This window comes from Leptonotus elevatus, chromosome 19, assembly GCF_054856555.1.
Source record: "Leptonotus elevatus isolate MCC_2025b chromosome 19, RoL_Lele_1.0, whole genome shotgun sequence".
NCBI lineage: Eukaryota > Metazoa > Chordata > Actinopteri > Syngnathiformes > Syngnathidae > Leptonotus > Leptonotus elevatus.
The window spans coordinates 7,529,960-7,554,511 of record NC_141257.1 but is presented as its reverse complement, the minus strand read 5'-3'; the positions used below and the strand labels follow the sequence as shown (position 1 = coordinate 7,554,511).

The following is a 24,552-nucleotide window of genomic DNA, read 5'->3' as shown; positions in this document are numbered from 1 at the left end:
GTGCCGGCCATTCAGGGAAATGCAGCTTATATATAAAAAGTGCTGAAATGGAACACAAACAATTCTCAAACGTTTTGGTTGAAAGTAGGACAAGGCAGCGGCCATGCAGAGGAAATCGCAATGTACGGCGGTCCAGTTTGATGCGGATTACAAACAAAACACGCACGATGCAATCAACTTTGAATATGCTGTGTATTTTATTGCACAGTCTTGTTTGGTCTTGCTAACGACATTTTTTTCCGACCAAACAATCAAGTCGGGAGAACGGAATTGTCCGGACGAGCTGATCTCAGGTCAGATGTGCACATGCTCATATGATACATGAGATGTGAAGCACTGGGAGGTCCAGACTGATCCGACATCCGTTGACTGAGGTGGGGGACTTTTATCCACATTTGAGTTTTGAAGAGCGTGACGCCAAATCACAGCAGGACGGATGGGGAAGGTGTGACTTTATGGGGGGAGCTGTCGTGAATTTCATTTTGGGCCGTGGCGGGATTTTCTTCCATGGGGAAAGTCCCTTTAAGGTGTTGAGGCTTTGAATCTTTGTCCTTCAGTCCTCCAAATACACAAATATACCATTCTTGGTCAGATTTTTCTCTCCTTCCCTTCATTTTCTTGTGACAATCCCTTCATCATGCTTCAAATCTTCATTTTTGGCAAACCACAAATAAATTAAAACACAAACATTCATAGAAGACATTTGAGGACGCGTAAAAAGAAAAGCACATACAGTACAGAAACTCCTCGTCGCACCTTCCAAAACAATAAAACAACACGAAGCATTTTGCTTTTTTTTTTACCTCCACAGTTTTCTGACTTTTCTTGAAAAAAAAAAAGAAAAGAAATATACAGTAGGTCGCTACCAATCACAGTTGACATGCAAATATAATACAACATAACCAGCTCAGTTTGTGTCTGCTAACTACCGGTCTAAATCTAGAGATCACAAAAGGATTGGCTTGAAACCAGCAAACACTCCGCTAAGAGATATTTTGTGGTAGAATATGAATTCAATTTACAGTATTTCTGCACTGGCGAGCCAAGAGAGGACGATACAATCAATCCTGAAATGAAACTTGTTACATGGACCACACTTGATGCTTAAAACACACTACTACACCCCCCCCCCTCCCCCCCCCCCCCCCCCGCCACGCACACACTCACATCCTCCGGCCTCACCTCTCCGTCTGCCTAAAACAAACACAGCGGGGCTCCGCGACGTGGACCCAAATGCCAGCGGGCGGAGGCGGGAGGTTTGACATCCTCCATCCTTTACCCGCTCAACCGCCCGTCTCTCTCTTTCTCTCTCTCTCTCTAATGACGCTTGGCGTAAATGTCAGCCCAATTAGCAGCTTTGTCTCTGACATTTAACTGGCACAGAGCAGAAGTAACGCACGTGGAGGCCGAGTTGACAGAACCGGCACGCCGCTGAGTGGCGTGATAACACAAATTGTGGACGGAAGTATTGGGACACACAATTTGGCTGATTCTACACTTTGTAGGAACAGCCTTTCTATTTTCTCGCAGTTCAAAACGGATGTTTTCAGCTTTAACGCCGTTCCTGCTGGCGAAGGACAAATGAAGCTTCGTGAAGCACTTGTGATGGTTTTTTTCACTCCTCTAGATGGCACTCTTGGTTTAAAGATGCAGTGGACATTCAATCTATTTCTATTGCACTTGCCTTTATATTTAAACCTAGCGCACCATCTAGAAGAGTTTAAAAAAAATATGAACCTTAAATATTAAAATAAGTGCTTCATGAAGTGTCATTTCCCCATCACTAGTTCCAGTCTATAAAAAGTGTACTCCATCACCCACGCACTTAATTCCGCTATGCGCTAGCTAGCCGAGTCAACCCTAGGTTAGCTTAGCAGATAGCATGGCTTCTCCATCTTTTCTAATTAAGCCTTCATGAGCATGATACTGACTTAATTACTAAATGTAACTTATTCACCGCCACAGAGATAATAATTAATAATAGTGACTCCACAACATGTTTAGGAGCGCTAGTACCTAGCTGAAGCTTGTTGCTACCTAGCAAGCAAGCTAGCTAGCTGCTGTGGTGTTAGTAGCAGAGCTTCCCTCCAACTACCCATTGTATGTGACGTGGGACTCTGCAGATTGGAAAATCTTAGAAATTTTTTTTTAATTCTCAGTTTTGCTATTCAAAGTGTTTGACTGAGGCACAAAATGCTAATTTTGCCGCACAAAATGCGATGCGAAGTGTCTACAATGCATAATGTGTAACGCACCTATTCGCGGAATTTTCTTCAATATTTTTTGAAATAGCAAAGGGTCCACTTGTATATACATATTCTATTTTTTAAGTTTGACTGTAGAGACAGACTAAGACCATTACAGAGTGGTCTGCAATGAAACCAACTCCTAATATGGACATCCTGTCCTTTCCTAATACTTCAGTCCGGAAATTTCCATCGTAAAGAAAATCTGTTCAGGAGAGTAGAGGCCGACTCCATATTTTCGTCAATTTTCCCCTCCAGGTGTTCCAACGTTGCCTCCTAATAGTCCGTGTTTTTATTCCTGTGCATCCATTAAGTTGTCAACGCATGTTTCTACCATCTTGCAACTCGCTGACATTTCCAAGAAGCGCCCCCGCTGTGCGCCCCGTACTCTCAATCTTGCCCTCTCCCTAATATCCCCGGATGTCTCTTTGTGGGCAATCATGTGGTGCTGCGGAGCGTACATTCATTGAAAATGGCGAGCCCCCCGTCTGCATTTCAAGCCGTGCAGGTACAGTAGGTGCGCGTACGAGCGTGTTCGTCGCACAAGAGATTTCCTGCTGGACTTTGGTTGTTTTTACCCCGATCACGCAAACACACACATATTCCCGTAAAAACAGTAACTCTTTAGGCCTTCGTGTCATTCACAGTTCAGTTTTCTGTTTTAAAGGGTCGTCCCCCCCTTTCACACAAATACACAAAAATGAGGCCTAAATCATGAGGATGGCAGTCTGGCGAGATGATTGACTATCATTCTAACGTATCGTACAAAGTCTCTGCATAATGCAACATGTGACTTTTTTTTTTCTTTCTTCCATTAGAAATCAATATCCATCGACGCAACAGTGAGCGCTAAATTTAGCCACGAGACAAAAGAGACAGTGGGCGAGCGAGCGAGCGAGCTTGGAGAGGGGTGAGAAAGAGAGCGCGAGAGAGAGAGAGAGAGAGAGAGCGCGGCTCCATGTGCATTACAATCTTCACGTTGCATCCAAATGTGGCAACCGCACAGCCGACGGAAAAAAAGGGACGAAAGTGAAGGAGCGCAGAAGTCGGCGCGCTGCCCATCTATTAAACATTAACGGCTTCATTTATATGCAAATGAGCCCACAGCCGCACGCAGACGAGCAAGAGTAATGCCGGAAGGAAGGGGGCCGGGGGCGGTTGGGGTGAGAGAGTGACGGGAGGATGAGGCTTCATTCAGCTGCTAAAGTCCACACTGTGCCTAACTGCACGGGCATGAGACGAACAAAAAAATAAAAATAATAAAGTGAGGAAAAGCACAAAATGCATTCCCAAATGCGCACACGCCTCCCTCTCAGGCCTTTCCCAAAACGGGGAAATAATTTCCCTGGGCGAGAGTGAGGGCAAGTCACTTCCTGAAGAATTGATGATGATGATGATGATCACTTCTGTATGTTCAAAACGAAATCCCACACATACACACACACGCACACACACACACACAAAGAAAGCAACAGCAAAAAGGTGAGTGTGACAGATTGTTGAGTTAGCGTGGTGTCATTTTGCGCGCGGAGGTCAGGGGTCGGCGCTCAGCCGTCCGACACGGGCGGAGACACCCAGCCGTACTTCTCGTGGGTCTTCACCAACGACTTGAAGGTGGCCTCGGCTTCTTTGCGGCTGAAGGCCTTCTTGGACTTGCCGGCTTTCCGACATATGCGCCCCTGCAAGAGAAGAAATGAATGATTATTATTTTTTAAAAATCTGCTGAAAAAGGATAAATGTAAGATGGAAAGGTCAGCAAAAGGCAGAGTAAGTCATATCTCAAATCATCTTTCTTCATTGAAATAATGGAAATGCAATTATTCCGTTCCAGCCATGCATTGTGCTTTCTGGCGTGCGCGTCTTGGCCAGCAGGGGGCAGCATAATACATACATACAAACACGAACAAAGAAGAGTTTCACAACTTCACCAAGTAAGCCGTCATAATGAGTCATTTTCCACAGAGGATAACCGAGATATGCCAGTGATTCCGTATGATTATATTCTGTTTACTTCAAATGTCCATTAGTTCAAATTTGCATCAAACTGTGACAAACTGTGATTTTGATGCTATTGGTTAGCCTGGTTGCGGCATTTTGCATTGCGTGATAGCATTAAGCTAAGGAATAAGTAGTACTTAAGTAATTTATCAATCCCCATATAACAAAGTTATGTGGTAGATGGCGGCATTACTAAGGAACGGAAAACGGTAATATAGATATATATTTTTTCGTGGTAAAAGAAGGTATTATGTTCTTCCATTTGGTAGATACGGTATGATCATACAACAAAGTGCAGGTTCGATTTTCTGAACAATGTTGTGGATCTAATTTCCATTTTCTAAATGAAATCTGTTTTCCGAAAACAATAACGTCATTAATGGTGAATTACTTCCAAACCAAAAGGACAAAAAGTGCACAAGGTCAAATATCCCGATTTTTTGTTCACTGTTAACGCATCACTGCCATTGACGACAATAGACGTCAAAAATTCATTAGAACTATTTATTTTAGTTTCACATTTTTTTCCACTTTTGTTAAGAGTATGAAAACCTCGGAAAAAATGTATTGTACATTTAGAACAGATCTTGAGTTAACTAGTGGAGTCATGCGATTAATTACAATTAAAAAAAAGGAATAATCTGATGCCGCTAATTAAAAAGAAGAAGAAAAGATTATTAAAAATTAGGGGCGTGAGACGATTAAAATTTTAAATTGTAATTAATCGCATGACTTCAATAGTTAACTCAGGATTAATCACACGTTTATATCTGTTCTAAGTGTACAATAAAAAAAAAAACTCTTAAGTGTGTGAAGTGTAAAAAAAGGAAACTCATTTTTGACGTCTATAGCCGTCAATGGCAGTGAAGGAGCTAATAATCCCTCCATTGGCACTCATTCAATGCAATGTAAACAAACAACTAATCATATTGTTTGGCCAAGCCAAATAAGAACACTGTAAGTCACAGTTGGTGATGGACACTTGATTTCATGTGGATTATTAAATTCATAAAAACGTCATCATCACACAGTGACTGCACGGGCGCTGTAAATCTGCCCACCGGTCACCCGACACGCGACGAGTATGATCTACGACTCTGTCGCGGGTTCGCTACCTCTCGCTTTTGTTTTACAACACTGCGCCATTTCCCCTCGGCCGCTTCATTGGCTGGTCGGCTTTCTGCTCAGACTAATGAAACAACGCATCGACGGCCAGCCTTTCTGCATGCTGCACTGCAGTTCAGATAAATACTCGGATAATATTGCTCGCGTTATTATACGAGCGCCGTCTGCGCCGCAATCCTCCTCTCGTGTTGTGATTTACATTAGAAATACGCGGTTCGAATGAACCGCTATGGTGGCACTTTACGGCATGAATGGTTATAACACGTGTGCAGTTCATAAAGAAATGTTGTGGTTTACTGGCTGTGTATGTGAGATCTAATGTCAACTGGAGTATACGGGAATGATTAAACCCGTAAGGTCGAAGAGCACAGAAACGCCGCTTTGTATGCGTCATAAGGATATTAGGGTTGTAAAACACTGAAGTTATGACAATGAACAGGAAATGACGATACTTTGCAAGAATGAGCGAGACTTAATTGCATTTTAGTCACGGCAAATGTTAAATCAAGAGCATTGACATAACCCTACGGGAAATATGCAATTTTTGAATCATTGCCCATTAATCAATAACAGGGGTTAGCTAATGATTAATGCGAAGGGCGACGAGTTTGAAACACCTCAAAGCGATTTGACCGAATGCACCGGGGACACAGAAAAGAGGCTTCATGAAACTGCTAGCACAAAAACCGTCACAAAGCGTAAAATTACAACTAAAGATAAAGAGTGGGTACTGAAAATCATAAAATGTGAATATGGCTGGGTGATAAAACCAAAAATTCACATCAAGGTATAAAATGAATCCCTTCATGGTAACGACAGTATATAAATGGTGATTTAAACACAAGTAAAAACATCATAAATGGAAGTATTTTTGAATCTGAAGCTAAATTGATTTATAAAACTAAAAGAGCAAGCTGATATTAGACTGATACAGACTTCTGTTGAAAGTGTATGGCACCTCTCGCCTACATACAGTTCATGCTAGCTTAGCGGTTAGCATGGCTTCTCCCAACTCCCTTTTCTCTTTTTGCTCGCTGTATTAGCTATTTCTTGTCCTCCCTTAGTGGTACCTGTCAGAAGTGTTGCTTATTTGCCACCATAGAAGAAAAGATTAGTGACTTAGAGAGGTGGCTCCGCCTTGCTTTTAGCTGAGCTAGCTAGCTAGCTAGCTATCCAACACAGCTTGTTTCAAGTTTGTTTAGCGCCTAGCATCCTCCGGTAGTTTTTCGAGCAGCCAGGAAAACGGAGGAAATGGTTGACTTTAATTTATACGAGTTACATTTTCCATCCTTGAATAAAACACGGGCCTCATTTTAGCAACAAACTTTATGAAACGCTGTTCTTGCAATTTTTGTCCTGCCATTTGTCCTCCTATTTTGCAAGTTGTTGTGAAATCAATCGACCAATGTCTATTGTGAACACATATTGAGTTTTTTCTTTCTACACCCTCTCACTTTGTGAGAGGACATTGTTATGTCACAATGTTGCAGACGTGCTCGCAGGCTCGTTCCGGTCGCAGAGGCGGGGATCACATGCGATCTGATTAGCCATGCATATTTTCCCGGTCACATACGCTTGCTCTCGCCACCTCAAAATGGCGCCTGTTGCCTTGCTGATGTGCCTCATTATTGCCCGCTATTGTTATAGCCCATGGCGATGCGCTGGCAAGGAACATAACCTCACTTTCATTGAACACTTTTTTTCTTATGAGGTATTATGAGGCATATGATAGGGCTGTTGAATGTGTCAACCTTACATAAAAGTCTGTGACCTGAGCATGAAATTTGTAAATTGAGCATTCATTAGCCACATTGTGCTCTCAGGCAGCAATGATGAAAAAAAATAAAAATTAAAATTAAAAAAAAATAAAAAAGTTCACTGCAGTTGTTGTTAGATAGATAACAAAATATCCGTTTGGAATGGGGAAATAGGGAGAGCAGGTTTATTAAGGAGTGAGCGCCCGGGGCGCTTTCGTAGTCCCGCGTCGGTCTTTATCTATTTGGGCAAGTGCTCGCTTGTGGAGAGAGGGACTCACTCGCGCAGAGTGGATGCTGGCTAATTGTATGAATGGGAATCGGTCAATGGACGGAACAGGACAGGCCTGGCGAGGCCCCGTTGCATGTTGGGAATCGACGCTAAGGGACCGGAGGCAGCTTGTTGCGTAACGCAGGCATGTGCTTGAAGAGGTCAGGATGAACAAACAAGAAATCAATAGTGGACTCATCAGATCATGGAGCTCCTCTGGGACTGAGAGTCGGGTCATTAGAGGATAAAATCATGTTTAAAAAATGTTAGCGCTCAAAATGTGCGGTTGGCTGTCATAAGCAGAATGAAATTTCGCATAGCACTTGAAGCACTTGAAAGCACTTACATGCCACAGTAAGCATTAACGGGACGGGTCATCAAGCTAACACGTTACTGATGATGTCATCATGCTTGACTGGGATGTGGGGATGTGTCAGGGGTTGGAAAAAAAATTGACACGACTCTGGCCTTCCTATGTGGTATTTGCATTTACACTCCAAAAACATGCATGTTTAAGTTAATCCAAATTCTTTGGTACCTTGCATGGGTCGATATTAGATTCTGACAGTATGACAACTATGAGGAAAAATATTGTATCACGGTATTAAAATGACAGCTCTAAAATGGGTTTTTGAAATATTGGGGTAAATAAACACACTTTTTTTTTTACCCCATTGAACACAATCTATTTTATTTTTAAACAAAATATAGAATATTTGGTACAGAAATATTAAATAAATGTTAACATTCTTCTGTACTTATTATTCTTAGTAAGTCACAGTGTCATTTTTAAAACACACCTATGGCTACTCATGTTGTCATTGGGGCAAACTAGTACTCACTTGCAACTTATTTTATTCTTTTTAGGACATTGCACATTATAATCATAGCAAAAAGGTATCTGTATTTACAGTGTCTTGTTCATTTTGCTATTTCTTTACATTATATTTTATTGTTTTTATTAGGGATGTTCGACACACTTTTTTCAGATATCAGTTTGAGTACATTCACTGCCATTGACGGCAATAGACGTCAAAAATTCATTTGAACTATTTCTATTAGTGTAACATTTTTCCCACTTTTGTTAACAAGAGTATGAAAACCTAGAATTTGTTTTTATTGTATTAGAACAGATATAAAATGTGTGATTAATCGTGAGTTAACTAGTGAAGTCATGCGATTAATTACGATTAAAAATGGTAATCGCCTGACACCCCTACATTTTAATAAACTTTCCCTTAAAAAAAATAAAAATTGGAAACAATAATTACAATTATTTTATTTATTTATATTTAAAAAATATATATTATTAAAATTAGGGGTGTCAGGTGATTATTATTGTTTTATTGTAATTAATCGCATGACTTCACTAATTAACTCACGATTAATCACACATTTTATATCTGTTCTAAATGTACAAAAAAAAATCCTAGGTTTTCATACTCTTGTTAACAAAAATGGAAAACAATGTTAAACTAATAGAAATAGTTCAAATTAATTTATGACGTCTATAGCCGTCAATGGCAGTGAATGAGTTAACTCATGAGCAGTCACTGTAGTACTTTTATTCATGCCATTGTTTTTTTAAGGGGGAATTTTTATGTACAAGTGGTATCGGTATTTGGCATTGATATTGGTGTCCATTTTTTTCATTAACATGCGTAACAAAATGGCACACATCAATGCAATAAATACATTTATTGTTCGAGTAAGTTACACAAACGTGTAGATATTTATATTATTATTATTGTTGTCGTAGATGTTTGTCATATTGACTTAACATTCAAAGTCAAGCTACCGTTACGTTAAAATGTATGTGCATTTCGCTCTGCTATTTTGTTTGATAATAAACCACGTACACTATTTGTCTTCTAGCAATTGGAATAAAATTGGAAGAGAAACACACAAACTGATGACCTACATACTGTATACACTCAATGTGTGTGTGTGTGTGTGGGTGTGTGTGTGTGTGGGTGTGTGTGTGTCTCATTGTTGACTTTCATCTCACCACTCCCACAACCCTAAAAATAGAGCTTTTTCACGACGGACATCAAAACGGTAGTCACAAAAGGCCATGTTGTGTATTTTGGATTAGCGCGCGAGAGATGATATGCTCGGGAAAATGCAGCGCATGCAAACAACTCTGTAAGACACACACGCACGTACTGTACATCTACGTTAATCAATACTGTTTCCATTAGCTACAAGGAGACACTGCAGCACATTTTGTGAGCGGTGCGGTCGTCAATCTGCCAACGTGTCTCATCTTGAGCGGGAGACGCTTCGACAAAAGAAAGCAACGACATGACGGGGGCTGCATGGAGGACAATCTGCCGTTTTTGGGTTGGGGAATATTCGGAATGTTCATCATCCCGCTGAGTCTCATTGATTCAGACTTATTTTTAACTAAATCTCTCCAGGTTCTAACGATGAGTGCATTTGAGGATGCAGCCATTTCCGTCGGAAGCGCAGAGATGCTGCAAAACACGGGGGGGGGGGGGGGGGGGGGGGGGGTAGGGGGGGTTGGATTTGACGGGATTACATAATCGAGTTGATCCGAATCACACAGGTCTGCAATCGCGGCATTCCCGCTGCTTGCTTTTCCATCCCCTGTGGTCTAATAGTTCTTTGGAAATTTGTTGGGGAGGGGTGGTGGGTGGTGGGGGCATTTCGGGAGTCTATGTGACTTTCACTTGGTGGCTATGCGGGTCTTTGTTGCCAGAGGATGAAAGGCAATCAAACAGGGACTGCAGAGAGTAGTGAGGAGGGGGAAGGGGGGGTCTTAAAATGGGTGCCGTAAAAAAAAAACATTCATCCATCTACTGTAGCACTTGTCCTCATTTGGGTCAAGAGAAAACAAGGGTTTGATAACACTTTTTTTCAGACCGATACCAGTACGGGTACATAACTCTTGAGTAGTCACCGATACCACAATGACAGATCATTTTAAAGAAAAGAAAATAATTATTTTTGCCACTATAGCATTTTCCCTTAACATTCACAACGGTGGCTGATGTATCGATATCTCGAAATAAGGCCTGTATCTGCCCGATACCTGGTATCTATACTCGCCCGTCCCTTGAGAAAACCAAATAAGGGGAACGCATGCAAACTCCGTCAGGTCAAGATTCAAACCCAGAAGCTGATGACTGTGAGGAAGATGTGCTAACCGTACTTGTTTCATATTTTTTTTTCAATTTCATTCATTTTGTCAGATAATTAATATATTGAAAAGCATGCCTGAATCTTTGGGTCAGAAAATTAACAATACTTTTGGTTATTATTTTTAGACATAAAAAAAAATTGTACATATGGTGGTGCCTAAAGATACAAGATTATTTTTTTTATAAATGACCAAAACTCCATCACAAATCATCAATGCAATTAATCCAGTACAGCAAGCCCCGCCCCCAAAATTTTTCATTTTTAAATGTTTATTTATATATTTTTTAGAAGATAAGTTACACTTCACAGTGTTGTACTGTATATAATCAAGTATTAAATTTTGCCTTTGGCTGATTAAACACCTAATAAATGGTCTTATCATGCTCTTCCTCTGTGGGTGGACAAACCAGCTCGATGGTGCATTACCGCCACCTACTGATAATGTCCTTCCACTGCAAGGAAACCAATGTGAATTGATTGGGGACTTATTTTGTTGTTTTACGTTTAAGACATCAACAAAATAATTCAACCAAGGGGTGGATTGTATCTTGAAATGCTTGTAAGTCAATGCACTTGTATCTCAAGGCAACACTGTATGTTTTTTTTTTTTATTGGACTATACGGCGCTGTGCTGCCCTGTATTATAATACACACTATTCTAATATTTAAAAAACGAAAATCCATTTTATGGATTCTACTGTATTCTGTTATATTCTACATTATTCCATTGCAATACAAAACAAAATCCAGTCTATATGCAAAATGAGATTAACTCCAAACGGTTAGCGTGAGGCAGACATGCTAACCACTAATGCGGAAAAATATGCTTTAACATTTTCACTAAAGCAATCCCCTTCGCTCCCTCTTTTACTGGATTTTGACAGATTTTTGCAAGGCCCCCCAGAATATTGTGTTCGATTGCTATTAAAACATGGATTCTACCAAAAGAAAGATTAGAGTCTCTTCTTTCATCAGGAAAATGAGCATATTTCTATCTGTTTTCATTTAGCAGCAATTAGCATTAGAATATGGCTAAGTTTCATCATTATTCACAAATCTGTTTAAAACAGTGTGGGGAAGCTTTTTTTGCAAAAAAGGCCCTGGTTGAGCTCGTATACCCTGCTGCCTCCTGCTGGCCGTTTGTGTAATAACTATCATTGCTTCAAGCTTTCTTTTCAGTTCAGAGGCTGCATCAAAGCCTTCTGTATGCCCTAGCATAAAAAACAAACAAACGTATAAATACGTTTTTGGGAGCATGGCAATATTTAAAATAGAACGGTTTTTTTTGGGGGGGGGGAGCAAATGAGTTAACAGTAGGTATGGCGATGATCATCTCACCTGTCCTTTTACGAGGCTGGCCGCAAACTGCCTCATGACCGCCTCCACCGTGTAGGCGCTGGACCATCCGCGGGGGGTCAGCAGCTCCATGCAAATGGCGCCGCCGTCCAGCACGTAGCCGTTCTCCAAGCGGGGCGTCAGCACCCGCATGAAGGGCGGCGAGAAGGGGAAGTTGTCGGGGAAGGTGACGTTGAGCAGGATGAACTCGGTGCCCGTCTCCTTCATGTCCTGCCACAGCGCCGAGTCCTTGTCCACCTGGTGCAGCTTGACGTTCCAGTCGAACAGGTTGTCCTCCACCAGCTCCACCGTGATGAAGTTGTCCCCTAACCTCCGGATCTCCTGCAGCTCCTTCATCAGCCTGCGCGTCCGCACTTGGGTGCAGTGATGCCGGTGAGGGGCGAGGGGGGGGACGGAGGAGGCTCCGGTGCTTTTATTCCCGCCTCCTCCGGTTTGCTGCTGCTGCTGCTGCTGCTGCTGTTGCTGTTGTTTCTCCTTGGCATCCTTGCCTGGCTTCTCCTTGTCCTTGCCGTGCTGGTCCAGCTTCCTCGCCTTAATCTCCGGGGTGCTGAGGATGTTGGTGTCGTTGGCCGTCTGACAGTTTTTGTTGTTTTTCTGGTTGCCTTTGGTGCCCTTTAACGAGCCCTGGTGGTGTTTGGGGTCCTCTGTGTCTCGGTCGTGCAGGCGGATCAGACCGATTTTCCGCAGTAGAGTGGCCATAATTTAGTGCACGGATCTGGTTTGGATTTCTCCGCAGATCCCCCCCTGAAGAGGGTCGAGATTGCACCCTTTCCCCCCGGAACGGATGTGGACTATTGAGTTTACCTTGCTTGCACCACTCTCCCTTCACTGCAGCCTTCGGGGTTGATCACAGCCCACGATCCTGCGCTTTTCCTCTCAGTGCATCATCATAGCACGGCGTGACTACAAATAGAAATGAGGAAATAAATAAATTGCATCTTCATCCCTTTAAAATATCAATTTAGCTAACGAATTAGTCCGGAATTCAACCCCATCCACCCCCCCGCCCTGTTAACATTATTACAGCCGCAGTACGGACACATGCATTGAAAAAGAAACACGCTACACGCCGCGACATCGAAATACATTGCAATTAAATGACCAACAAAACGCCTATGACATAATTCAATGTTTAAAAAAACAAAAAAACAGATGAGGTCACGAATCTAACGCGCGATGAGCACGAGTTAACATCAAAACCATAAACTCGCTTACCCAATACGTTAAATCCAGAGGGTCTTCTGCAAGTAGCCACCTCGTATGGACAAAAAAAAGAAGACAATCCAGAAGATCCACGAGAGCTGCCACGGAGCAGAGCTGCAGGAAAGCGCTTATAATAGTGCGTGTCTTTGTGCGTGTACGCGTGTATGCGTGTGCGTGCAGCTGCAGCAGCTCTAGTAATGCAGGGGATGACGAGCAAGCAGACCAACTTAAACGCTCAGCCCACATGCGCTCACCCTGCAAACACGCATTTCAAAGTAAAGCTCGTCACACACGGCGACGATTTTTTTTTTTTGTGTGTGTCTGTGTGTGCAGACTCAAATGATACCTCTCCGTTTGGAACTAACCCAAGTAAACAGGAAACACATCAAAATATGCATTACGTGTGACTAGATAAATGTGATATACGATTCCTGACAGATGATGTTCGATAACGAGACAATCACAACACCCACTTGACAAACAATACAGTTTAAACATCTCGATTAACACAATGCATCTTATTCATCATTAAACCATTATTGTGTCATTAATTATTACATCATCGTGACACCGCGAAGGAATGACGACTCGCTTTTACTGCGAAAATTGTGTCATTTCCGGTTCATTTGCTCTTATTTTCCTACATATTCTATTTGAACTGCTATTTATTTACACCAATAGTGAGTGTTTTTCACTGAGAATAAATGATTGTTTGTTTGTTTTAAATTCATTTTTACTTAACGCTTAGATACTGATAAATGGGTTACTTACGTGATGACTCTTTCCTGTTCGGTGCTTTGGTTTGAGAACGTTACAAATGTTAAGATGTTTATACACCTTTTTATGATTCAATTCAATTAATATTGTGAGGAAGCAATGCAGCGTTTTCTTTAATGCCTACAGAGTTGAGAAACAGCCTTCCGGCAGCACGACGTTTTGATCCAGAAAACGACAGCCCTTCATTGGTTGTCACCATGGCAACACACAGAATCCAGCAGTGGTTGGCTTGGTTCGCTGCCGTAAAGCACGACTGCGCTTTAGATACGCTAGCCTAGGTGGCTAACGAGAGATCTACGATTGTTTTGACACGCGGCGCCACTGTAAGCCTTTTTCATTTTTAAAATAACATTTAAATGGCGGAGAAAAATGAAAACCTCGAGGAGCATCTCGAAAAGTTTGTTGAAAATATTCGGCAGCTTGGAATTATTGTCAGCGACTTCCAGTCGAGCAGCCAAGCGGGACTCAACCAAAAACTGTGAGTCATGTTTGAATCGACGCGTTGTAAACATTCGAGTTTTTATGCTTACATTTTTTATTTTTACAGAAATTTAATGATAACGGGACTGCAGGACATCGAAAAGTGCCGTCAACAGCTGCATGAGATCAACGTACCACTAGAAGTATTTGAGTAAGTTTGGACGAGGGTGTTGACTTCGGGTCTTTATTTGAGCTCACAATATTATCTTGGCTTTATTTCTTATATCACTAAAGTCTGGCCTTTTAATTAGTGGTCGGGTGTATGGCATTCTTATATTCTCATCCAAAAGTCTCTCTCACGATTCTAATGCTGTCAAGAGCTATAGAAAATGGATGGATGAAAATGATGATGATTTTCATGACGTGTGTGTTTTGTCTGTGCGATATTATTCAGATATATCGACCAGGGTCGCAACCCACAGCTGTACACAAAGGAGTGTTTGGAGAGAGCCTTGGCTCGCAATGAGCAAGTTAAAGGAAAAATTGACACCCTGACGGTAAAAAAGTAACACGGCCATCCTGTAACAATAGGACACAGCTGATTTACAGGCTCCTTTGTTCTATTACAGAAATTCAAGAGTCTTCTCATCTCCGAGCTCGGCAAAGTCTTCCCGGAGGAGATGTCGAAATATAAGGCGATACATGGTGACGACGCCCCATCTTAGTGACTCCAGCACTGTCAGCCCTGACCTGTTGACCTGTGACAATTACATTTTAAGCCTTGCATCCGGGTCAGATCAAGGAAGAGAATCTTCTGCGGCCGTATTAGCAGCAGGGTAAATTTCAAGCTCCATATTGTACATAAGCTCCTTCCTGACTAGCCATTTCTTATTTATATCTTTTTATAATAATTCATACAGCATACTGCCACACCACTTGTACATAAACATTTTTGTAAATAAAATTATGAATGCAGGTGTTTTTTTTGTGTTCGGACCTGCTCAGAAACATGTGTTTTCTTTATTTGTATCCTGTTTGTATTAAAGGTTTTGTAAGTAGAAATTAGACTGACTTTTTTTATTTCAAGAGTAAATTAACATTCTGCTTTGGTATCTCAACTATGTTAGTGCGGCATCTCTTAAATATAAAGAGGAAAAAAGTAGCATAAATGAAGACTATTTGCCATACCGTCACTGCACAATGAGACGGTTACATTATAGAAGGCACACTTTAGGCAAAATACATGTAAAATGTAATAGAAAATACATTCAAGTTGTGTGATACTTGTTTCTTACATTGACTTGTGCTGGCATGTGGGGAGAGAGCAGGACCATCATCAGTCCTGGGGACGCTGATCCACATTGTCTCCTGCCACGTCGAGACATGCAAGCTCACACTGATTTTGGTTTACTCTTTACTAGCTACTGTGTGTGGGAGCAAGAGGATAAAAAGCAAACATTGAAGCAATTTCAGTCCAATGGTAAAAATGACACTGGTAACAAAAAAAAAAAAACTGCAAAGTTTAACTTAAAATTTGGGTTAATTCAACTCAAGGTTAACACTTAGAAATCCCTCTTATTATGATGCAGTGCTTTTCTAAAATCTCACTTAAAAAACTCATTAAATAACTCAAGTCAAATTACAGGTGTCAATCAAAATTCTGCATTATCTCATCAATTTTTGTCAATATTTCGGATAGTCTCGCACCTTCATGATGACGATGTCAGCTTCCAGTAGGTGGGCTACTATTATTCAGGCATGCCATCAGCGCTTCCTCATTTGCCCTCTGACCTTGCGAGTCCTCCCGGAGATGACGCGAATCCGGTCAAGGGCAGATTTTTCAATCCAATAATGAGCCAAGTGTGAGATGGTTCAAATTGAATTAGTGGCTGTTTTTATCCACTTTGGTTTGCAGGACTACACACACTGTGGCGTGTGTGTGTGTTTGTTGTGTTGTCACGCGTAAAGAACCCAAAAAAAAAATGCTTCCTGTTTTGTCCCACGACGAGACAAATTCAACCAAAGCTCCATAAAGAAGAAACAAAGCTGAACTCTTGAGATTAGCTCCTTTGGCAAGTGGAACCAGGTAATATTGTTAAATTTATTTTTTATTTTTTTACACTTCATTATGTTTTGTCCCGATTTTCAAACTGATACTGTGTTAATTTGTTTTTCGATTTCACGGCGTAAGATACCAATCCGTAAATAAGAGATGCGCCAACCTGAAAGCATCTCGCCTGCTCACTGAGCTGACGGACGGCTACAACAACACAACCGCAAAGAATTGGGAAAAAAATATGGAGGATGACACGCTTTCACAGATTTCACAGGCTTGAAAGCGTGGAAGGTCAAAAGTTCCCGCGCCACGTGCTAGCTACTTTCGTTTCTTAACAGCTCTCCCCGGTCTCATTTTGCTACATGGTACACTTATGGGAAAGGCATGAATGGCTGCACTGCGTCACTGAATGTGTCCTGCAGGTCTTGAGAGTTTGGTGCAGTATCAGGTGATCTGCTGTTTTCTGTGCAGCATGAAAACACAAGTCACAATACAGAATTTCCCTTTTACAGCCTTCTAATAAAAAAATCTTACGACATTCACTCCGCCAGCAAATGCTTCGTGCATTTAGGCTAGCATGTACAATCCCCCCCTCAGTGTCCTTGGATTGCTCCTGGGACACAAAAGCAGGGCTAGCCACCTTTGATGCTATTAGCATAATGTCTTTTTGATGCTAATGCTAAGTGGTGAGTAGCCGCTGAAGCCCAGGCAATTTGTTTGCGCGGGTGCGGGTCGCCCCTCTCCCCGTCTCCTCGCATTGTGACCAGCGCCTGTCTCGCCTCAGCTCCGTGATTGTCATTCAACTTCTCCGTGTGGGTCAGGAGGCGGACCCCCGTCTTCCTTCTGTTGCATTCGTACCTATGGCAACGATCCCTGCACTCTTTCTCTCCACTCGTCTCTACACCAGGGTTTCACAGTCTTTATTGAGCCAGGGTACATGTTTGGCACACCACCAAACGAAAACAGAGAAGTGGCAGCAAAACAGTTTCAAAATCCAGATGTAAGGCAGGGGAGAAACACTAGTTGCATATTATGTGGAGGAACAAGTCTCAAGTCGAGACTGAATACATTTCTCCAGAGGGAGCCGTTCTACCAAAATGTTTTGCTCAGCAAGACAATTTTGTCAAAAGTCGACTAGCCAAATGCTAACATATGTTTGAAACACCATACATGGGCTAGCGGGACTTAGCATCAACTTTAGGGTAATTATAAACCTTTTAAACAAGCTGGGAGAATTTTTTTTCAGACAACTTTTTACTTATACACCCTACATTTCAAAATGTATATCGGGACTTTCTACTCCTCAAAATAGATTTGTTCAACATCCATGGATGACGACACGACATAAAAAAGACAAAAGGTAAAATTAACCATGGTTGAGATCTTGACTGGTTTTGAGGTCTCATGAGGCGATTTTCTGGTTTATTATTAGTTATTATTATTATTATTATTATTATCTGCTCACCCCTGGGCTCTTTATTATTAGAGTGAATAAAGAGCCCAGGGGTGAGCAGATACAATGAAAACAGCAGAGGCCCCAGTATTGAACCCTGTGGAACACCATACTTTGCGTAGTGCCTAACTACTGGTAAACATCTGAACAATATGAAAGTTTCATTTCTTATTATATTTTTTGGCAAACAAGTGTTATTCATCGGATTTTACAGTATTTTTTTTGTTTTGTTTACATGAGTCATAACGGAACCGTATACTGCGCCACAATCCAAAACGTCACGGTCCTGTCATGATTTGTCACCAGTGTTTATCAACGCGTTAATAATTTTAGCACTCAAGTGAGCGTTATTCTGGCTTCACACACGTCATTGCAAAAAAACACAAAAAAAAACAACAACAGTCACACCGCATTTAAAAAAAATCCATCCGTCTGCTATCAGCCCGAACGAGCAAAAAACGCACACGTGAGGCCTTCGTGCGTCACATTTTTTGCAGCCACTGACCCCCCGCGTCAGCGATCGGCACGTCGGGCGGGAGGACAGATTGTGTGCGTGAGGGTGCCGTTAATAGGATGATAAAGGCGCTAAATGAAAACCATAAATCAGAGCGATGATGTCTGCCGCCTGATGTCACTCGCACCTGCCCCCCCCCCCCCCCCCCCCCGCTAAGGACCCGTCAGCAACGGCTATCGAATGACGCCGCTTAAAAACCCCGCAGATGGGCCTTAATAGACGGAAAACAATAGCTTGCCATGCTTTTTTTTGCCGCGCATGCACACGAGCGCTTATTATATGCATCTGCAGCCGGCCTAATTTGCAGAGAAAAACAAACAACGCGGAAAGCGAGGCAGACAGAAATGAATAAAGGATGAGAGGGAGAGAGAGGAGCGAGGGGACTTCTCGTAATTTCCCTTTGGTTTAATTAAGTCTGCATCTCGTTTGCCTCATGCGGTGCGATGTTAAAGGGTGAAATTGTGAGCCCTGAGTGTGACATTTACAACAAAGCTCAGCCACTGATGTCATCTCACTGTCAAGTTTAAAGCTCGCGAGTCAGTCCAAGGAGAACCAACGAGGTAATTACCCACTATTGGAATGGAATGTAATACATGATGACGCCATTACGAGTAGTGGTTTGCAAATGAGTGCTTCGTTGGAAAATGTGGGAAGGCCGTCGGTGGATTTTCTCACAGTCAATGGCCATTGTAATATTATTGGTATTTGCCAGAGGCTGTGATAGCGCTCCGGGCGTTTTAAAGCAGGACGCTGGGAAAAACACTCGGGGTCAAGGGAACATCATGAATTCAGCAGAAAATATTTACATAAGCACAAATGCAACCAATTCCTATTCGGGAAACTACATCAATGGACATTAGGGGTTAAATAATCAAAGATTTTTTTGTAATTGATGCTGAGGTGATGATAGTCGAGTTGCCGTCAAGAAATCGATGTCAACTTGCTGTGTTTTTCTTTTGTTGTCTACGCAAGCGTTACAGTATAATCATCTGTCTTGTTGCAGTTCGGTCATTTGGCGAATTCACGGTTGACCGACGGGAGAATTAGCGTTAGCGGCTGGTTAGCTGCGTCGACTGACCACCCGTTGATTTCAGCTTGTGAATGCAGATAGATACATGTGATTGTAGATTCATCGACTTCAAACTATAATTATTATTGCGCTGCGATGCGTACGTCTGTAAATTATGCTTTTAGAAATGAATAATTATGACATTCATTTTCATTACACAAAAGTTGTTGTTTTATTTTCAAATCATTCCCATCCAAGAGTGAAGTTGTTTAGCACCGTTAAACTGTCAACCAAGAAAGCATTTAGCATTAGCTAAAGCAATAACACAACCACCGATCATCAGATTGACTAGCGATTATTTTTTTTTATAAATAGTCCCTGGTGAGAATTTATTGTATATTTAATTTTCAGCGAAACTGCAATGTCCCGGTTTTTAAATGTAAAAATCTGGACACCCTACATAAGAAATTATTTTAATTAAAATGTAGTCAGCGTATGAAATCATTTGTACTAATTCATCATCATTTTGAAAACAATGGATGGATGTGGTGTTTATTTGATTGCAAACAGGCTGCTAAATCAATGAATAATCCTTTCTTTTTGCATAGTAGATGATAATATAGAGCCATATTATTGTGCCACACTCACTCAAAATACAATACTGGATTGCCAAGTGAATAAGGCCTATTTGAGTGTGATGGGTGATGTCCCACGTGGTCAAGTGGCCCGTTAATTTGTTTCCTGAATATTTTATCCTCTAGTCAGCTGCTACCTACAACCCCCATTGTGACCCAAGATGTCTTATCCCAACGGACGCACATACACACGCTCCATAAAACTCCCCCACACCCCACGAACCCCTTCGCTGAGGTCAGCCCATAAATGCCAGGCCATCCCTCCCCCTCCCTCTTTTTTTTTTTTTTTTTTTTTTTGTGCTGCTCGCGCCCTATTTTATGAAGGGTGGCCAAAAAATAACAGGAGTGGTATATGGAGCGTAAGTACAGATTGTAAGTACTTTTGCCACCTCTGGTGTAGAAACCCTAACTGGAATGTTGAGATTGACCGGCCACCGTGTAAAAGACCGCGAAGGCCGTATTGGACGCGGTTCGTGCTGACGTCCCCCATAGCGGCGCACGTGGCGCTGCATGGCAACAAAAAGAGCTCATTAATCAATGTTTGTTTATATGCGTGTTGGTGTGTGTGACGTCGGCCTGCCAGGTGGTTTTGCATCGATGCATTTTCTCTTTGCTTGCTGATGTACACTATGCATGAGTGGCTTTCTTTCATGTGTAGTAAAAATGCACATACATATGCACATACTTGAGGCGTCGTTCATCACAGTAGAAAGGGAATTACTTGCAAGGCAACTCCACAAGATATTATTATCACATTTGAAATGCTGAGCAGATACAATATAAATATAATATAAAGAGTGAAAGAAAGTAGGAAAAATAGCATGCATCCACACAAACAGATAAATACACACACTTACACACATGTGCACTCATTCACTACCTCTCACCCTCCCTCACTGCCATGTATGGACACATTCACTCCCTCACTCCCTCACCCACAAATATGGACACATTCACTCCCTCAATTGCATGTATGGGCTCCCTCATTCCCATGTATGGACTCCCTCACTTACATGTATGGGCACATTCACTCCCTCACTCGCGTGCATGGAATACCTCATTCCCATGTATGGACTCCCTCACTCTCATGTATGGACACATTCACTCCATCACCCCATGTATGGACATATTCACTCCCTCAATTGCATGTATGGACTCCCTCACTCCCATGTATGGACACATTCATTCCATCACCCCATGTATGGACACATTCACTTCTTCACTCCCTCACTCACATGTATGGACACATTCATTCCCTCAATTACATGTATGGGCTCCCTCCCTCCCTCCCATATATGGACACATTCATTCAATCACCCCATGTTTGGACACATTCACTTTCTCACTTCCTCGCCCACACGTATGGACACATTCACTCCCTCAATTGCATGTATGGACTCCCTCACTTCCATGTATGGACACATTCACTCCCTCACTCCCTTGTATTGAAACATTCACTCCCTCACTCGCATATATGGGCTCCCTCACTCCAATGTATGGTCTCCCTCACTCCCATGTATGGACACATTCACCCCCTCACTTGCATATTTGAGCTCCCTCACTCCCATGTATGGGCTCCCTCATTCACATGTATGGACTCCCTCCCTCGCATGTATGGACTCATTCACGCCCTCCCTCCCTCAAGCAGTGAATGGTTCCCTCTCCCCCTCTCTCCCTTTGTGCACCCTGCACAACTTGGGAACCTTCAACTGCGTGGATACTTGAATTTATTGGATCCAACACGACGGCGTGGGAGGATCGCCAGCGTGTTTGCCCACAGCTTACCTAATGACTCGGAGGAGGCCTTCGTGGCTTCACCGTGGAACCGATGACATTCATATCAGCTGTGCATGTTGGATGATTCATTCACTGGGGGAGAGAATACAGAGGAAAATTGTATTTGTATTACAAATGCAGACATTTTGACTTGAATATGACTAATCTTACTCTGTGTTGCTTGATAAAGTCAGAGGCATCTTGATTTAACAATACAATATTTATGATTGTGATTGCATATTGCAATGGTGTAGGATTGCACTGTATTCTGGGTTTGTGAAACATAGAAACATAAGAGAGCCAACGTCTTAAAAGCAGAGTAGAAGTAGAGTCATTTTGCATGCAGAAGGCATGGTTGAATTAATTTGGTGTGGAAGAACTTCTGTCATATTCAGTGACCTCACAAATGTTCTTCTGCATCGATGGGCTCAAAAATGGGTCTCAGAAAGGCCAAAATCTTGTTGAAAGTCTTTCTCGAACAGTGGACGATGTTACTGCAGTGAAAGAAGGACCAACTCCATATTAAATATTCAAATCAGATGTCAGATTGGCTTAAAGTGGAAGTCAACCTTAAACATTTCTTGGCAATAATATGTTATATGTGACCTCACTAGTGTAAAAAAAGACATTCTGATTAATATTACATTTGTGGAATATAAGTTATGAAACAAAATCCAGCCATTTTTATCCATCTCAGGGGGCAGCAGCCATTTTGCCACGAGCTGTCGACTGACAGTTGGCTCAGGGCTTAGGCGACGATGTTTTCTGAAGCTGAGCTGTGATTGGTTGTCACCTGAACAAAATTGATGTCATCTTCAATCGACAGCAAGGGGCATAATGGCCGCCCACTGAGATGGATAAAAACGGATGGATTTGGCTGGTTAACTCATATTACAAAAACACAATATTAAGCAGAATAGTGGAGCTGCATAGAACATATTATTGTCCAAAAATGTTTTGGAGGGTTGCCTTCCCCTTTAAGTGTCCTTTTGTCTGTGTCAACTGTACATAACGCACAAGCCGATTTCATATAAACTGATTGAGGTCAGATTGAGAATAAACAAAGTCACCCCATGGTCATCCCTGGAATACCGCTTCCACATAGTCAGTGTATCCAAAAGACTATCAAACGTAGGCCGACTTTACAAAATGAGCAGCTTAACCGCCAGTGACCAACAGCGGCTTACACGTTATGTAACACGACGTCACCAAGCAGACTTTTGAACCGGGTTACAGCTGTGACGCCTCCACTCATGGAAGCGCATCTTTTTCATGGATAATTCTAATGTTCAGCACGTTGACAAGGGCAGTTGATGTCCCCAAGGAACCCGTTTCCCATTTTGTGGTGACTCGCCACACTCAAGCTATTTGGACATTCCAAGTTACTAAAACGAGGTCATGGAATATTTAGATGCTTTTTGTTTGTTTTTCCATCTAAGCGAGACTGCCTCACCTTTTGAGACAAAGAATGCACTCAAGAGAGCTTCATAAATAAATGATCATTTTTTTGTGTAAGTTTGAAATGTTTAAAACAGCAGCGTTCCCGTTGGTTTGAAGGTATGGCTGCACTTTTAGAGCAGCTGGTAGATTAGTAAGAAGAGGCAGAGCGGTAAAGAGCAACACAAACACATGCTCAAAGTCAGGATGCATCGGCAAAATAATTTCTCTCGAGAATGTTATGGAAAATAATTATTTAGCACGTGTTAACATAAGTTTATACTGTATTGAAGACACCTGACTGATATGCCTGCTCGGAACAGACTGCTTGCTTTCCTGTCTAGCTGACCTTCCTTTCCCCCCGGTAGCCGTCGCCGTTACCTTTAAATGCTAGCAAAAAAAAAAAAAAAAAACGATCACAAAGAAAATAGCTTATTTTCACTCATTTTATTAGAATGGTGTGTTCTGATTCAAAAAAAAATCTCGAGTCCGCCCTGTCAGAGAATGAGACCAAGTAAAAATGCCTTCAACTCCAAGACGAGAGACCCTTGAAAATTTGTTTCGAGACCATTGCCGATCTCGAGAATTACAACACCAGTCATCACTATCTCAATACGAGTGCATGTAAACGTTTGGGCGAGTGAGAAGCAACATGTCTGCTGTCTTCTTCTTCTTTATAGATCAGCGTTTCTATTTTCTTGGAAGATTCTCAGGGGATTTGGAATCATTAGCCCCTTGAAAAGAGCTCGATACAAGTGGAGAAAATGTGTTGCTATGACGAAGCGGCACATTACAGCGTAGGCGTCCATGTAAAGGCTTGCCAAAGGGTCAGCGTCTATATTTAGACGCGGAGGTCACCCTCTCGCCTTCACACCGTTGCATTCACCTGATGGGAACAGGACGGGATCAAGATGGATTAGATGGGGATGTCGTGAGCCTATGCTCAAGGAAAATGGGCTCTGAGCAAAGTGGAAGCGAGGAGCAAATACGCCAACTGTGCCTCGGATTCTTTCTGTGCTGAAAATAATTAGGCTAATCTAAATTGAATTAAACCAAACCCACGTTACCTCATTTGAGCATGAGTTGCACCAGCACTTTTGGTGCTGGTGCAAGTGGGGGGAGCCAAGCAAGCGCTCCCTCTGTAGTTGTTGTGGAAATGTGTTCCTCAGCCAAAAGATGGACAATCCTCCAGAGAGGAATACGAAATGTGCTTACACTTTCCCAACACAGCAGATTCATTCCCTGGTACATTTGCAGCTCTGTATCGGCATTGCGTCACTCGACTATTCACCCCCCCGCCCCCACCACCACCACAAAAGTGCACATGGGGAGTTTAACCAATGATTTCTTGCCTCCT

The 24,552-nt window shown here is 42.2% G+C and overlaps 2 protein-coding genes and 1 long non-coding RNA gene across 3 annotated transcripts in view; 1 reads left to right on the top strand and 2 right to left on the bottom strand.

Moving 5' to 3' along the window:
* Nucleotides 1–178: 178 nt before the first annotated feature.
* Nucleotides 179–14,046, bottom strand: ube2ql1 (ubiquitin conjugating enzyme E2 QL1). The gene is made up of 3 exons (XM_086062676.1): nucleotides 13,131–14,046; nucleotides 11,898–12,818; nucleotides 179–3,925 (listed from the first exon to the last, which is right to left on the bottom strand). Exons 2-3 carry the CDS (start codon nucleotides 12,612–12,614, stop codon nucleotides 3,794–3,796), a joined length of 849 nt encoding a protein of 282 aa, XP_085918802.1. The 5' UTR covers nucleotides 12,615–12,818; nucleotides 13,131–14,046; the 3' UTR covers nucleotides 179–3,793.
* Nucleotides 13,801–15,377, top strand: med10 (mediator complex subunit 10). Its single transcript, XM_086062677.1, has 4 exons — nucleotides 13,801–14,373; nucleotides 14,443–14,526; nucleotides 14,770–14,872; nucleotides 14,945–15,377. Exons 1-4 carry the CDS (start codon nucleotides 14,252–14,254, stop codon nucleotides 15,038–15,040), a joined length of 405 nt encoding a protein of 134 aa, XP_085918803.1. The 5' UTR covers nucleotides 13,801–14,251; the 3' UTR covers nucleotides 15,041–15,377.
* A 4,900-nt stretch (nucleotides 15,378–20,277) lies between these two features.
* The window catches only part of LOC147157696 (uncharacterized), an 88,141-nt gene continuing 83,866 nt past the window's right edge, over nucleotides 20,278–24,552 (bottom strand). Inside the window, exon 4 of the long non-coding RNA XR_015091234.1 lies at nucleotides 20,278–21,851. This is a non-coding gene — a long non-coding RNA (uncharacterized LOC147157696). The remainder of the gene's footprint in view (nucleotides 21,852–24,552) is intronic.

Coding starts and splice junctions, on each gene's coding strand:
- ube2ql1 (XM_086062676.1), bottom strand. CDS start 12,614: ATGGCCACTCTACTGCGGAAAATCGGTCTGATCCGCCTGCACGACCGA. Junction 3,926..11,897: donor CCAGCCTCGTAAAAGGACAG/GTGAGATGATCA, acceptor CTTCTCTTGCAG/GGGCGCATATGTCGGAAAGC.
- med10 (XM_086062677.1), top strand. CDS start 14,252: ATGGCGGAGAAAAATGAAAACCTCGAGGAGCATCTCGAAAAGTTTGTT. Junction 14,527..14,769: donor GTACCACTAGAAGTATTTGA/GTAAGTTTGGAC, acceptor GATATTATTCAG/ATATATCGACCAGGGTCGCA. Junction 14,873..14,944: donor GAAAAATTGACACCCTGACG/GTAAAAAAGTAA, acceptor GTTCTATTACAG/AAATTCAAGAGTCTTCTCAT.